The 12,516-nt window shown below is 47.1% G+C and overlaps 1 protein-coding gene and 1 pseudogene across 1 annotated transcript; both read left to right on the top strand.

The window, feature by feature from the left end:
• Positions 1-1,488: 1,488 nt before the first annotated feature.
• GMFG (glia maturation factor gamma) lies at positions 1,489-6,534 on the top strand. The gene is made up of 7 exons (XM_069549051.1): positions 1,489-1,637; positions 1,994-2,090; positions 2,189-2,238; positions 2,669-2,718; positions 5,362-5,444; positions 6,072-6,145; positions 6,372-6,534. Exons 1-7 carry the CDS (start codon positions 1,635-1,637, stop codon positions 6,441-6,443), a joined length of 429 nt encoding a protein of 142 aa, XP_069405152.1. The 5' UTR covers positions 1,489-1,634; the 3' UTR covers positions 6,444-6,534.
• Positions 6,535-10,985: 4,451 nt separating this feature from the next.
• Positions 10,986-11,628, top strand: LOC138418120 (large ribosomal subunit protein uL16-like; annotated as a pseudogene).
• The last annotated feature ends 888 nt before the right edge of the window (positions 11,629-12,516 follow it).

The raw sequence follows: 12,516 nt of genomic DNA, 5'->3' as shown, positions 1-12,516 counted from the left end.
AGGTTAAATAACTGCAGGAAAAAAAATGCAGCATTCCCTGAGTGCTGGTGAGTCTCCTCTTTCTCCTCCATTTCTCCATCAACCTAATAAGTGGCAGTTTGATCAGCAAACATTTCTAAGTTCCTCCTTTTAGCTCTGGAATTAAACTATTCCAGATTAGGGGGTAGTGGATTCCAGGAAGGCTTCCTGGAGGAACAGTTAAAGAGCTTATCATTCCATCATCAAAAAAGTCTACAAACAAAAAAATGCTAGAGAGGGTGTGGAGAAAGGGGAACCCTTCTGCACTGTTGATGGGATGTAAATTGGTACAATCTCTATTGAAAACAGTGGGAGGTTCCTTAAAAAACCGAATATAGAACAACCACATGATCTAGCAACTCCACTCTTAGGCATATAGCTGGAGAAAACAATAATTTGAAAAGGTACACGCAACATTGTTTACAATAGCCAAAACATGGAAGCAACCTAAATGTGCATCAGCAGAGGAGTGGATAAAGAAAATGTGTTACGTTCCAAAAATGATGTGGTATATATCAATATACACAGTGGAATAGTATGCAGCCATAAAGAAGAATGAGAAGTGCCATTTGCGATGACACAGATGGACCGTCCCTGAGATTGTTATACTGAGTAAAGTCAGTCAGACAAAGAAAGACAAATATTATATGATATTGCTATATGTGGAATATAAAAAAAAGTTACAAAACAGAAAAAGTCACAAATGTTGAAAACTTATGGTTACCAGGGAGGAAAGAGGGAGAGTGACAAGTTGGGAGATCAGGATTGACATGTGTATACTACTGTATCAACTCACTCCAGCACTCTCGCCTAGAAAATCCCATGGACAGAGGAGCCTGGTAGGCTGCAGTCCATGGGGTCGCTAAGAGTCCGACACGACTGAGCAACTTCCCTTTCACTTTTCACTTTCATGCATTGGAGAAGGAAATAGCAACCCACTCCAGTGTTTTTACCTGGAGAATCCCAGGGACAGGGGAGCCTGGTGAGCTGCCCTCTATGGGGTTGCACAGAGTCCGACATGACTGAAGCGACTTAGCAGCAGCAGCAGCAGCAACTACTGTATATAAATTAGATAACTAATAATAACCTACTATATAGCACAGTGAACTCCACCTAATACTCTGTAATGACCTACTTGGAAAAATAATCTAAAAGAGTGCAAATATGTATAGTTGATTGATTCACTTTGCTGTACACCTGAAACTAACACAATATTATAAATCAACTATACTCCAATAAAAATTAAAAAAAAAAAGAGCTCATCGCTACCTATGGTGTATTGGGTGTTGTCCACCATGTTGGGAGATATGTGAAGTTATTTTATCCTCATAACAATTCTGAATCAGATGGTTGAAGTTACTTAGCTAGAGCCACACAGTCAGGCAGCACTTGAACCCCAGTCTGCGTGACTGCAAAGCCTGGGAGGTCCCAACAGATGAGGGGAAGGAAGGAGGGGGAGGAGCCATATGTGACAGTTGTCTCAGAATGGGCATAAACAGGATGTGGTGGTGGATGAAACTTTTCCCCTACCCCACACCCCGCCCCCTTGAGCTGTGGTCCCCACCCCTAGAAGACAGCGGAACCAAGGAAAGAAGAGGCCCCTGGACAGTAAAGTCATGGTAGAGGGCCAGGGTCGTATGGGAAGGGCTAGGGGCTGGAGTGGGACTAGGGCTGGGAGGATGCCGGGGTGAAGGTCAGACTGTGGATGGGAGGTCAAGGCTGTGGAAAGAGAGATGCTGGTTCCGGGTTTAGCCCCAGGCGAGCAGATCCCTGAACCTCGGGCGTAGCCCAAGGGCACCTGCCAAGAGGGCTCCAGTCCAGCCCAGAGGAAAGGGTACATTTCTCCAGTGTTCACAAAGGCAATCTATGGGCTATGGGCCCCTCCTCGTTATTAGTAGATGGGGAAACTGAGGTTTGGGGAAAGGGGCAGGGCTGAGGCCAGGGGACTCAGCTCTTAACTGGGCTCCTCTGGCAGTCCGACTCCCTGGTGGTGTGTGAGGTGGACCCAGAGCTAAAGGAAAAGCTGAGGAAATTCCGCTTCCGAAAAGAGACAGACAATGCAGCCATAATAAGTGAGTGTCATCTTCCCTCCTGGAACGAATGGGGGTGGGGAGGAAGCATAGGGACAGATGGCAAGGGCGTCTGACCCACGTATGCCCTCGCTCCTCAGTGAAGGTGGACAAAGACCGGCAGATGGTGGTGCTGGAGGAAGAATTTCAGGTGAGGGGCTGGGGGATGGGACTGGGAGGCCCAAGAGACTGTGACTGATGCTGAGAGCCTGGTGTTGGGAGCCGCAAAAACCCGGAAGTCAAGTTCCAGCTTAGCTGTGACCCTGGGCGAGGGACTCTGCCTGTATAGGTCTCTTGTTTCCTCATCTGTGAAATGGTGATAACAGTCCTTACCTCCGAGTTATCTGTAAATTCAGTGATTTAATCCTTGTAGTTTGTTTAGAAAAAAGCAAGTGTCTTAACTCCTCTTCAGTTTGCTCACCTGTAACATGGGGATAATAACAGGACCTACCCCTCTGGGTTTGGGGAGAGATCAATGGGCTAATAATCTGTGTGTTTCTTGGATGAGTGCCTTGGCACAGAGTACATGTTCCTTTAATGGCAGTCTTTTTCTCTTTCTCTCCTCCCCTCACCCCTCACAGAATATTTCTCCAGAGGAACTGAAAATGGAGCTGCCTGAGAGACAGCCCAGGTATCCTGGGGCAAGAAGGGGAAGGTCAGGCCACGGAGGGTTACAGACTGAGGGGCCACTTGGGGTCCAGTCTTATTCGTGGACTTTGAAACTTTGTCTTTGAGTTCCTATCACAGGACTTTTGGTTTGTATACCAAACTTTTATTGCAGAATTTTACGCTAATAGTCATACGTGATGTTAGTACATACTTTGTCAGGTTTTGGTCTCAACATTGCATTTGCTTCATTAAAAAAAAAAGTTAAAATTTCTTTATTTTTCAATGCTTGGGAAGACCTTGAGTAGGAAAGGATTTATTTGACAATTAGTGATTGGGGAGAATCCTATGTGAAGCCAGAGGAGGCTGGTGCTTTTTGTGTGTGGAAGAGTTTTTTGACACTTCTATGAAAACTGGTCTCTAGATTTTTTCATCTCTAATGTGGTGAGTTTTGGGTGTCCTAGGACTTTAAGCCTCAATCTCAGGCTCTAGATCTCAGTCAGCACCCTGGGCATCTGACAAGTGCAATCACACAGGGCCCCAGACCCAGAAGGGAGCCTTGAAGGCAGGGCTTGATGCCTGCTATCTTGAAATTCTTTATAGTTTTATCTCTGAATCTGTTTTGTGTGAAGTCTGACAGGACAGTGGAACCTGTGCTGGAGGCTTGGAGCCTCCTTCAGCTCACATGTCCTGCCCTAGATGGGTTCTCAGCTCCCCACTCCCACATTGCCCAGTGATGGCTGATGCCCTCTGCCCCAGGCAGGGGGCCTAATTGCAGACTCAGGGAGTGTCAGGGGCAGGGGGGCGGTGCTCATTCCTGAAAGATAAATTCCAGGGCGTGCCCGTGAGCATTTTCATTCCCCCATGAGTGTCCCCATGCCCAAGACAGCACATGACTTGAAACAGGAAAGTTTAAAAGACCAAGATCAGTCTGGAAAGAGACTGCAGAAGAAAGGAAAAAAAGGCTTTCTCTTGTGTTTATTACAAGGGGCCCTGCATGTTCATTTTGCACTGGGTTTGGGAAATTATATAGCTGGCCCTGGTCTCAGCCCCTCATTCTAAACTGCTGGACAGTAAAACATAGTGGTTGAGCACTTCTACTCTACCAGCCAACTTCCTGGGTTCAAATCCACCCATAGAACCTTGGGCAAATGGCTTCACTCTCTGGGCTTCGATTTTCCCATATGTAGTATGGGGATAATAATAGTACCTACATCATAGCGTTGTTGTGAATAATCAAATAAGCGCTTACTACTTTTTTTTTTTTTTGGCCACATCACTCAGCATGCGGGATCTAAGCTCCCTAACTGGGGATCAAAGCCCTGCCTCTGTAGTCTTAACGGTTGCACCTCCAGGGAAGTTCCAAAACCATTTTCTCGTAAAACGTTTTTTCTTTATTGAGTTCTATTTGACGTATAATATATTACTTTCAGGTGTAAAGCATAATGATTTGATATTTGTATATACTGTATGACAGAATGTTCACCATGATAATCTGGCTAACATCTGTCACCATATACATAGTTTCTAAAACATTTTTTTTTCTTACGATGAGGACTTTTAATATCTACTTCTTTAGCAACTTTCAAATATACAATACAGCATTAATAACTATACTTACCATGCTGTATATCACATCCCTAGGACTTATTTAAAATAAATAACTGGAAATAAAATAATTGGAAGCTTTTACCTTTTGACTTCCTTCACCCATTTCACCCTCTCCCACCTTTGGCAACCACTCATCTGTTCTCTCTCTTTAGGAACTTGATGGTTTTTCTTTATTCTAATGTTTTCAGTTCCACATATAAGTGAGATTATAAGACGTTTGTCTCTGTCTGATTTATTTCACTTAGCGTAATGCCCTCCAAGAGCCATCCATGTTGCAATGGCAAGATTTCATTCTTTTTTTAATGGCTGGATAGTACTTCATTGTGTGCATGCGTGTGTGTGTGTGTGTGTGCACCACATCTTTATCCATTCATTCGTCAATGGACACTTAGGTTTTCTCCATTTCTTGGCTATTATAAATAAGGCTGCAATAAATATGGGGGTGCATATATCTTTTTGAATTATTGTTTTCATTTTCTTTGATAAATACCCAGTAGTGGAATTGCTGGAGCAGATGGTGATTCTATTTAGCATTTACTATTATTATTTTTTTAATTAAAAACTTATTTATGGCTGCGCTGGTTCTTCGTTGCTATGCACAGCCTTTCGCTAGCTGCGGTGAGTGAGGGCTGCTCTCTAGGTGCAGTACGCGGGCTTCTCATTATGGTAGCTTCTCTTGTTGCAGAGCACAGACTCTGGTCGTGAGCATGTCAGTAGGCTGCAACATGGTCTCAATAGCCATTGCACGAAGGCTTGGCTGCTCTGCGGCACGCGGCCCTGGTCTTTCCCAATCAGTGAGCGAACCCATGACCCAATCAGCATTGGCAGGCTGATTTCCAACCACTGGACCACCAAGGAATTCCCCTATTATTATTAATTTCCCCCATTATTATTTTTTAAATCATTTATTGTATTTGAAGCCAGTACCCTCCGTCTCAGTGGTTAACCCTATGTTCTCAAACTCAGGCAAGATTTCTAGGCTGTGGTCTCAGGTAATGAGCATTAGGCCTGAGCTCCAGGCCAAGGCCTGAGTTTGAATTCCCTTTCATTATTGTAGGTTCGTGGTTTACAGCTACAAGTACATGCACGCCGATGGCCGAGTGTCCTACCCCTTGTGTTTCATCTTCTCCAGCCCTGTAGGTGAGACACAGCTCTACTCCTCCTGAGAAGGGGGTGTTAGATTCTGTGTGGGGATGTGTACGTGTGTGTGTTTGAATGTAAGTGTGTGTATGTGCACATGACTGCTGATTTTGTGTGTGTGACTGTGTGCGTGTGTATAGATGCCTGTGTGAGAGTGTGGTGTGTGTGATGAGTGAATGCTGAGAGGGCAATGGGGTGGAGGTGAGGGCCCCAAACCCCCATCTTCATTAGTTTTGAGGTGTGTAAGCACATTCAGCTCTTCCTTTTATTGGCAACCCCTGTCTGGCCCCTAAACCATCTCCAGGAACCCTAGAATAACTTCCAGCCCCCAAACAACTCTGAAGACTCTGACTGTAGCCTCCAGGGACCTCCTTAGAACAATTCCTGGGATTCTTAGAAAACTCCGGGGCCTGTAGGACACTGTTATTGTTCAGTCGCCAAGTCGTGTCTGACTCTTTGCGAGCCCATGGACTTGAGCCCACCAGGCTCCTCTGTCCATGGGATTTCCCAGGCAAGAATACTGGAGGGGGAGATACCATTTCCTTTTCCAGGGTAGGACATTACCAGGGCCTTAGAGAACACCTTGGCATCCCCCAATTATGCTTTCCTCTTCTATTTTCCACACAGGCTGCAAGCCTGAACAACAGATGATGTACGCGGGGAGCAAAAACAGGCTGGTGCAGACAGCAGAGCTCACAAAGGTCTGGGGCCGGGGCCGACGCTCCTGAGTGTGAGGGAAGAGAGTCTGGGATCCGAGGGCTGATGGAGGGTGGGGGACTCCACCCTGGAGGTCCCCCACGGCAGGTCAGGACTCCTGGTCTGAGGGAGAAGGGAGCTGGGTTTCTGGGTCTGAAGGAGGGAAGGGCTGGAGCCCTCACTGTTTCAGTTCCTGAGTGGATTCTAAAACTGAACCCTCTCTCTGTGCAGGTGTTTGAAATCCGCACCACTGATGACCTCACCGAGGCTTGGCTCAAAGAGAAGCTGTCTTTCTTTCGTTGACCTCTGGGCCGGGAACCTGAACTCAAACCCCGGAGGGCCTGAACATCCCAGACCTTAAAGATATTAAAATGCAACAACTCAGAGACCCTCAGCTCTGGCTCAGTTTTCTGTTCCTCATTGTGGGCACTAGGTGGCAGTCCTGCAGTACCAGTTTTGGACCAGTAGAGGGCAGGCAGAGCCAGTGGATGCCTGCTGAGTTCTGGGAGGACAAGGAGGATTCCATACCTGTTCCTCTGAAAGAAAGAGAGGGGCCTGTAGGGTTTCCTAAGGAGAATGAGGGAGGCCTGGGTCTCCTAGAGGAACTGGGGGAATATCTGAATCTGTGGAGGGGCCTCGTTCCAAGAGGAACAAGGTCACCTGAGTCCCTGAGAGTAAAGAGGGCGAGGGCCTGTCTCTCCACCTCTCACCTTCCCACCCTTGCAGGCAGTAGTTTGCAACTATGCTAATTTTCTCAGTAATCCCCCAAGCAGGAAGATTTTGAAGGCAGAAAAGTTGTTGAAGTTGTTATAAATGTCAAATATAATAGCTTCAGGGGCTGGGGAGTTGCTGAGGGGTGAGTGATTTGTGGGGTTGGGTGGGCCTGTGGGCCCAGGTCTGGAAAGGATTAGGAGGAATCAGAACTCTCAGAGGACCCCTGAGGAGTATGAAAAGCTGAGGAGGCAGGAAAGGGACACTGCCCTCCCCCTGTGGCGATTCTTCTTTCTTTCATCATCTTTGGTCACTTGATGCTCTCAGGCTTTCTATTTCTGAGGGACATTTATTGAGCACCCACAGTGTCCTAGGCTCTGCTGATTCTGAGATGGGCAGGTCTTCAAAGAGTTGAATCACTGTCTCGCTCTGCTTTTCCTCCAGGTCTCTGAGTGTTCCTCTCTCTACCCTGAGTTCCCTGAATCTGGGAACTCCCTCTCCCCACCTCTTTCCAGGTTCCCAGTTGAGAGGTGGCTGTTGCCATGGTAACAATGACCGAGTGACCTTGGGACCCAGCTGCCCCTCCCCCAGTCCTGTCATTCCTGGGTGAGGGCCCACGAGCCCAGCTCCAACCCTTCCTCCAGCTTCCAAGCCTGAACACGCCATGCCTTCAATTGCCCCACACTGTCCCATCCTTTGCCCCCTTGTCCCCAGTCAGGACATGCCCCTTGCCTGAGGGATTCAGGTTAGAATTACCCTACACTGGGCCATAGAGAGATCCTGATAGTCCTCAATATTCTGGGGGTGGGCTTGGGTTGAGGTGCTCAACCCTTCTCTTTCACATATGCTGGTGCCCCCCACCCCATTTCTCTGCTAGGGTTGTCTCTACTCCTCCCTCCGTTCATAGCCTCAGTCCCTGAAGGCTAGAGATCAGGGAATGGGAGGGGTCATTCAACGCTGAGGTCAAGCAACTTCTGGTCTGCAGAGGTCAAAGAGACAAAAGGACTTGTCCAAGGTCATGAACTTACACAATGAAATGGGTAATAACAGCTAATACTCTGAGGGCTTCCTATGTGCTTAGTATTTCTATAAGCACTTTACAACTAATTTAACTCTTACAATTATTTTTGAAGAAGGTATCATTATTATCCCCGATTTACAAGTGAAGAAACGGAGGCACAGACACCAAAAGGAGTTGCCCAAAGTCACACCATTAGTGGTCTGTATGGTTAGAACTTTAACCCAAGGCTATCCTGTGGTCCATGGCCACTCCCTCTCTTAGAAAGGAGATTCAGGGAACCCCCTCTTCCTCCTCTATCTCTTCTTTTGCTTGCTACTACTTGCTTGCAACATAGTTGAACATCTGTCTGCCTCCAGGTTCATTCACAAATGCTCTAGTCAGAGACAGGCATGTATAAAGATTTGCCCAATCAGGAGCAGGGAGTTTGGAAAGCAGGCATCAACCAGAGAGGGTGACTTTGAGGGGCAGTCCAATAGAGAAGGAAATGGCAACTCACTCCAGTGTTCTTGCCTGGAGAATCCCAGGGACGGGGGAGCCTGGTGGGCTGTCGTCTCTGGGGTTGCACAGAGTCGGACACGACTGAAGCGACTTAGCAGCAGCAGCGGCAGCCAATGAACAGTAGGTTTGACTAGAGGGCTCGTGGTGGGACCAATCAGAGAGGTCAGAGCAGAATACCACTATACAAGGAGGGACCAATCAGAGAGGTCAGAGCAGAATACCACTATACAAGGAAAAGTGGGCACAGTGGGGCTGTGGCTTTTTATTTGGGGCCACACCTTTGAGGGGTGGTACAAACGGAACCTCTTCCTCTCTTTCCACCAACCTCCCTTCTCAATTCAGTTCGGTTCAGTCACTCAGCCCTGTTCGACTCTTTGCAACGGACGGCAGCACACCAGGCTTCCCCGTCCATCACCAACTCCCAGAGCTTGCTCACACTCATGTCCATCGAGTCGGTGATGCCATGCAACCATCTCATCCTCTGTTGTCCCCTTCTCCTCCTGCTTTCAATCTTTCCCAGCATCAGGGTCTTTGCAGATGAATCAGTTTTTCCCATCAGGTGGCCAAAGTATTGGAGTTTCAGCTTCACCATCAGTCCTTCCAATGAATATTCAGTACTGATTTCCTTTAGTATGGACTGGTTTGATCCCCTTGCAGTCCATGGGACTTTCAAGAGTCTTCTCCAACACCACAGTTCAAAAGCATCAATTCTTCGGCGCTCAGCTTTCTTTATAATCCAACTCTCACATGCATACATGTCTACTGGAAAAACCATAGCTTTGACTAGATAGACCTTTGTTGGCAAAGTAATGTCTCTGCTTTTTAATATGCTGTCTAGGTTGGTCATAGCTTTTCTTCCAAGGAGCAAGTGTCTTTTAATTTCACGGCTGCAGTCACCATCTGCAGTGATTTTGGAGCCCAAAAAAGTAAACCTCCCTTCTAGGTTCCCACAGATCCAGGCTCCCTAGGTTTTCCCTGGGGTACTTCTCCCTGATAACCTTGAAAGTGAGCAGGTTTCATGTTGAATAGGTGAAGACTGGACTTTAGGTCAGAGTTGAGAATGGGGTACTCAAATTAGGCCTGAAGGGCTCTTTCCTAGGCTGCAATCTTGACTCTTTTGGAGTGGAGTCTAAGCTGGAGGTGTGGGGCTAGGATAGAGGGGTGGGGCTTGGGTGATGGCAGGACCCAAACTGAAGAAACATGAATATTACAAATTTTAAGATGGTGTCTAAGGTAAAGAGGTGGGGCTCAGGCTGTGAGGGTGGGACTTAGGCTTGAGAGGTGTTACTTATTTAGGTCAGATAGGGCAGGGATTTTGCTGTGGGATGGGGCTTTAGAGACAGGGGGTGGAGCCTGTGCTTCTGGGTGGGGCCTAAATTGTGGAAGCATTAGATTGGATCTCTACTAGGAGGTCTGGGTCAGGAATTAAGGCCGGAGGGAAATAATCACACTATATGCTTTCATCTGTCGCCTTCTTTTTCAGGCCAGTTCACATTCCCTGATCTCATGGAGCATTCCCCTGCCTCTGGGGTATATATCCTTCCCCTTCTAGTGGCCCCAGGCTGGAAGACCATGTTTATTCCTGAGTGTAGGCTCTACAGTGAGTCTGCAGCAGCTCTATCTCCCAGACCTTCTCCTAAGAGGAGTTCAAGAACACAGTTTTACCAAAGCATCTATTGGGCTTCCCAGGTGGTTCCACCTGACAAGAGAGAATCTACCTGCCAATGTGGGAGACATGGCTTCAGTCTCTGGGTCGGGAAGATCCCCTGGAGAAGGAAATGGCCACCCACTCCAGTATTCTTGCCTGAGGAATCCCATGGACACAGGAGCCTGGCGGGCTACAGACTTAGCTACTAAACAACAACTGGTGCCAATATTGGAGAAATGTGGTGGACTGGAGGAAATTGGTGTGCATGCCACATGTCAGGCGGCTTACATTTCAGTTAAGAGACAATAAGCAACAAATGAATAAATAGGTAAACAAACAAGCAAGCAAGAATGTTACCAAGAGTGATAAAGGCTATAAAGGAAAAAAAATGAGTTTGATGGGATGATAGAAATCCCAAACAGGGTGGGACCAGTTTGGGTTTTTATTGTTGTTGTTGTTGTTGCTTCTTTAGTCCCTGGAAGAGTCCTCCAGTTTCTTCCTGCCAACATTTATCGTGAAAGGTTTCAAACATATAGCAAAGCTGAAATAGTTTTACACTGAACACCCATATACCTACCACCTAGATTCTAGATTGACATTTTGACTGTACTTGCTTTATCACATAGCCATCCATCTATCCATCCATTAATTCATTTAAAAATTATTTATTTATCTGGCTGCACGTGGTCTTAGCAGCGGGATGTGGGATCTAGTTCCCTGATCAGGGATTGGACCCAGGCTCCCTGCACTGGGAGCACAGAGTCTTAGCCACTAGGGAAGTCCCCCATTCATTAATCCATTTTTACTTTTAAAGTATTTCAAAGTAATCTGAAGACGTCAGGACAACCGGTGGCAGTGAGGATATAAATTGGTCATGGTAAAGGAAGGGCTCTCTTAAAAGCTTACATTTGAATTAAGAGTTGAATGAAGCTCTCTTTCCCTTCAGCATGTCACTGAAGATCCTGGTGTTGCCATGTGCCACCACCCCGCCCAGTGTTACCGGTATTGTAAGAACAAGCCGTACCCAAAGTCCCGCTTCTGCCGAGGTGTCCCTGATGCTAAGATCCGCGTCTTCAGCTTGGGGCGTAAGAAGGCCAAAGTGGATGAGCTCCCACTCTATGGCCACATGGTGTCAGATGAGTATGAGCAGCTCTCCTCTGAAGCCCTGGAGGCTGCCCATATTTGTGCCAACAAGTACATGGTGAAAAGCGGTGGCAAAGATGGTTTTCATATCTGAGTATGGCTCCACCCCTTCCATGTCATCCGCATCAACAAGGTGTTGTCTTGCGCTGGAGCTGATAGCCTCCAGACAGGTATGCGCGGTGCCTTTGGAAAGCCCCAGGGCACAGTGGCCAGGGTCCACCTTGGCCAGGTCATGATGTCCATCCGCACCAAGCTGCAGAACAAGGAACATGTGATTGAAGCCCTCCGCCGGGCCAAGTTCAAGTTCCCTGGCCGCCACAAGATCCACATCTCCAAGAAGTGGGGATTTACCAAGTTCAATGCAGATGAATTTGAAAACATGGCGGCAGAAAAGCGACTCATCCTGGGCTGTGGGGTCAGATACAAATCGCGGTCCCCTGGACAAATGACGGGCCCTGCACTCGTGAGCATCAGCGCTGTCCCCTCCTTAATCATGCTCACCAATAAATGCTATTTCCTGTCAAAAAAAGAAAAAAAAAAAACAAGAATTTAATGAAAAGAAGAAATCAGCCATGGAAGGGGAAAAGAGTGTGAAGGCCCAGGGGCTGTAATGACATGATATGTTGGAGGAAGAGAAAATTCATTACTGAGTCTGGAAGACAACAGTGGTCAGGGATGAGGTCAAAAGGTGGGCAGGAGCCAGAGATCACAGGGCTAGACATGCTCTGTGAGTGAGGCTATCTCTGCCTGGATTCAGGCTTTTTATTTCTCTATCTCTGTCTCTCGGAGAAGGCAATGGCACCCCAATCCAGTACTCTTGCTGGGAAAATCCCATCTCTGTCTCTATGATTATTATAATATTCATTTGCTCCTTAGAAGAAAAGCTATGGCAAACCTAGACAGCCTATTAAAAAGCAGAGACATTACTTTGCCAACAAAGGTCTGTATTGTTAAAGCTACGGTTTTTCCAGTAGTCATGTACAGATGTGGGAGTTGGACCATGAAGGCTGAGTGCCGAAGAATTGATACTTTCGAACGGTGGTGCTGGAGAAGACTCTTGAGAGTTTTTTGGATGGCAAGGAGATCAAACCAGTCAGTCCTAAAGGAAATCAACCCTGAATATTCATTGGAAGGACTGATTCTGAAGCTGAAGCTCCAATACCTTGGCCACCTGACGCGAAGAGCTGACTCATTGGAAAAGACTCTGATGCTGTGAAAAATTGAGCACAGGACAAGAAGGGGGCGACAGAGAATGAGATGATTGGATGGCATCACTTACACTCAATGAACACGCGTTTGAGCAAACTTAGGGAGATAGTGAAGGACAGGGAAGCCTGGCGTGCTACAGTTCATGG

Source organism: Ovis canadensis, chromosome 14 (assembly GCF_042477335.2).
Source record: "Ovis canadensis isolate MfBH-ARS-UI-01 breed Bighorn chromosome 14, ARS-UI_OviCan_v2, whole genome shotgun sequence".
Taxonomy (NCBI): domain Eukaryota; kingdom Metazoa; phylum Chordata; class Mammalia; order Artiodactyla; family Bovidae; genus Ovis; species Ovis canadensis.
The sequence above is the reverse complement of the archived record's forward strand: the minus strand, read 5'-3'. Positions and strand labels throughout refer to the sequence as shown.

Coding starts and splice junctions, on each gene's coding strand:
- GMFG (XM_069549051.1), top strand. Junction 5,445..6,071: donor CATCTTCTCCAGCCCTGTAG/GTGAGACACAGC, acceptor TTTTCCACACAG/GCTGCAAGCCTGAACAACAG. Junction 6,146..6,371: donor AGACAGCAGAGCTCACAAAG/GTCTGGGGCCGG, acceptor CTCTCTGTGCAG/GTGTTTGAAATCCGCACCAC.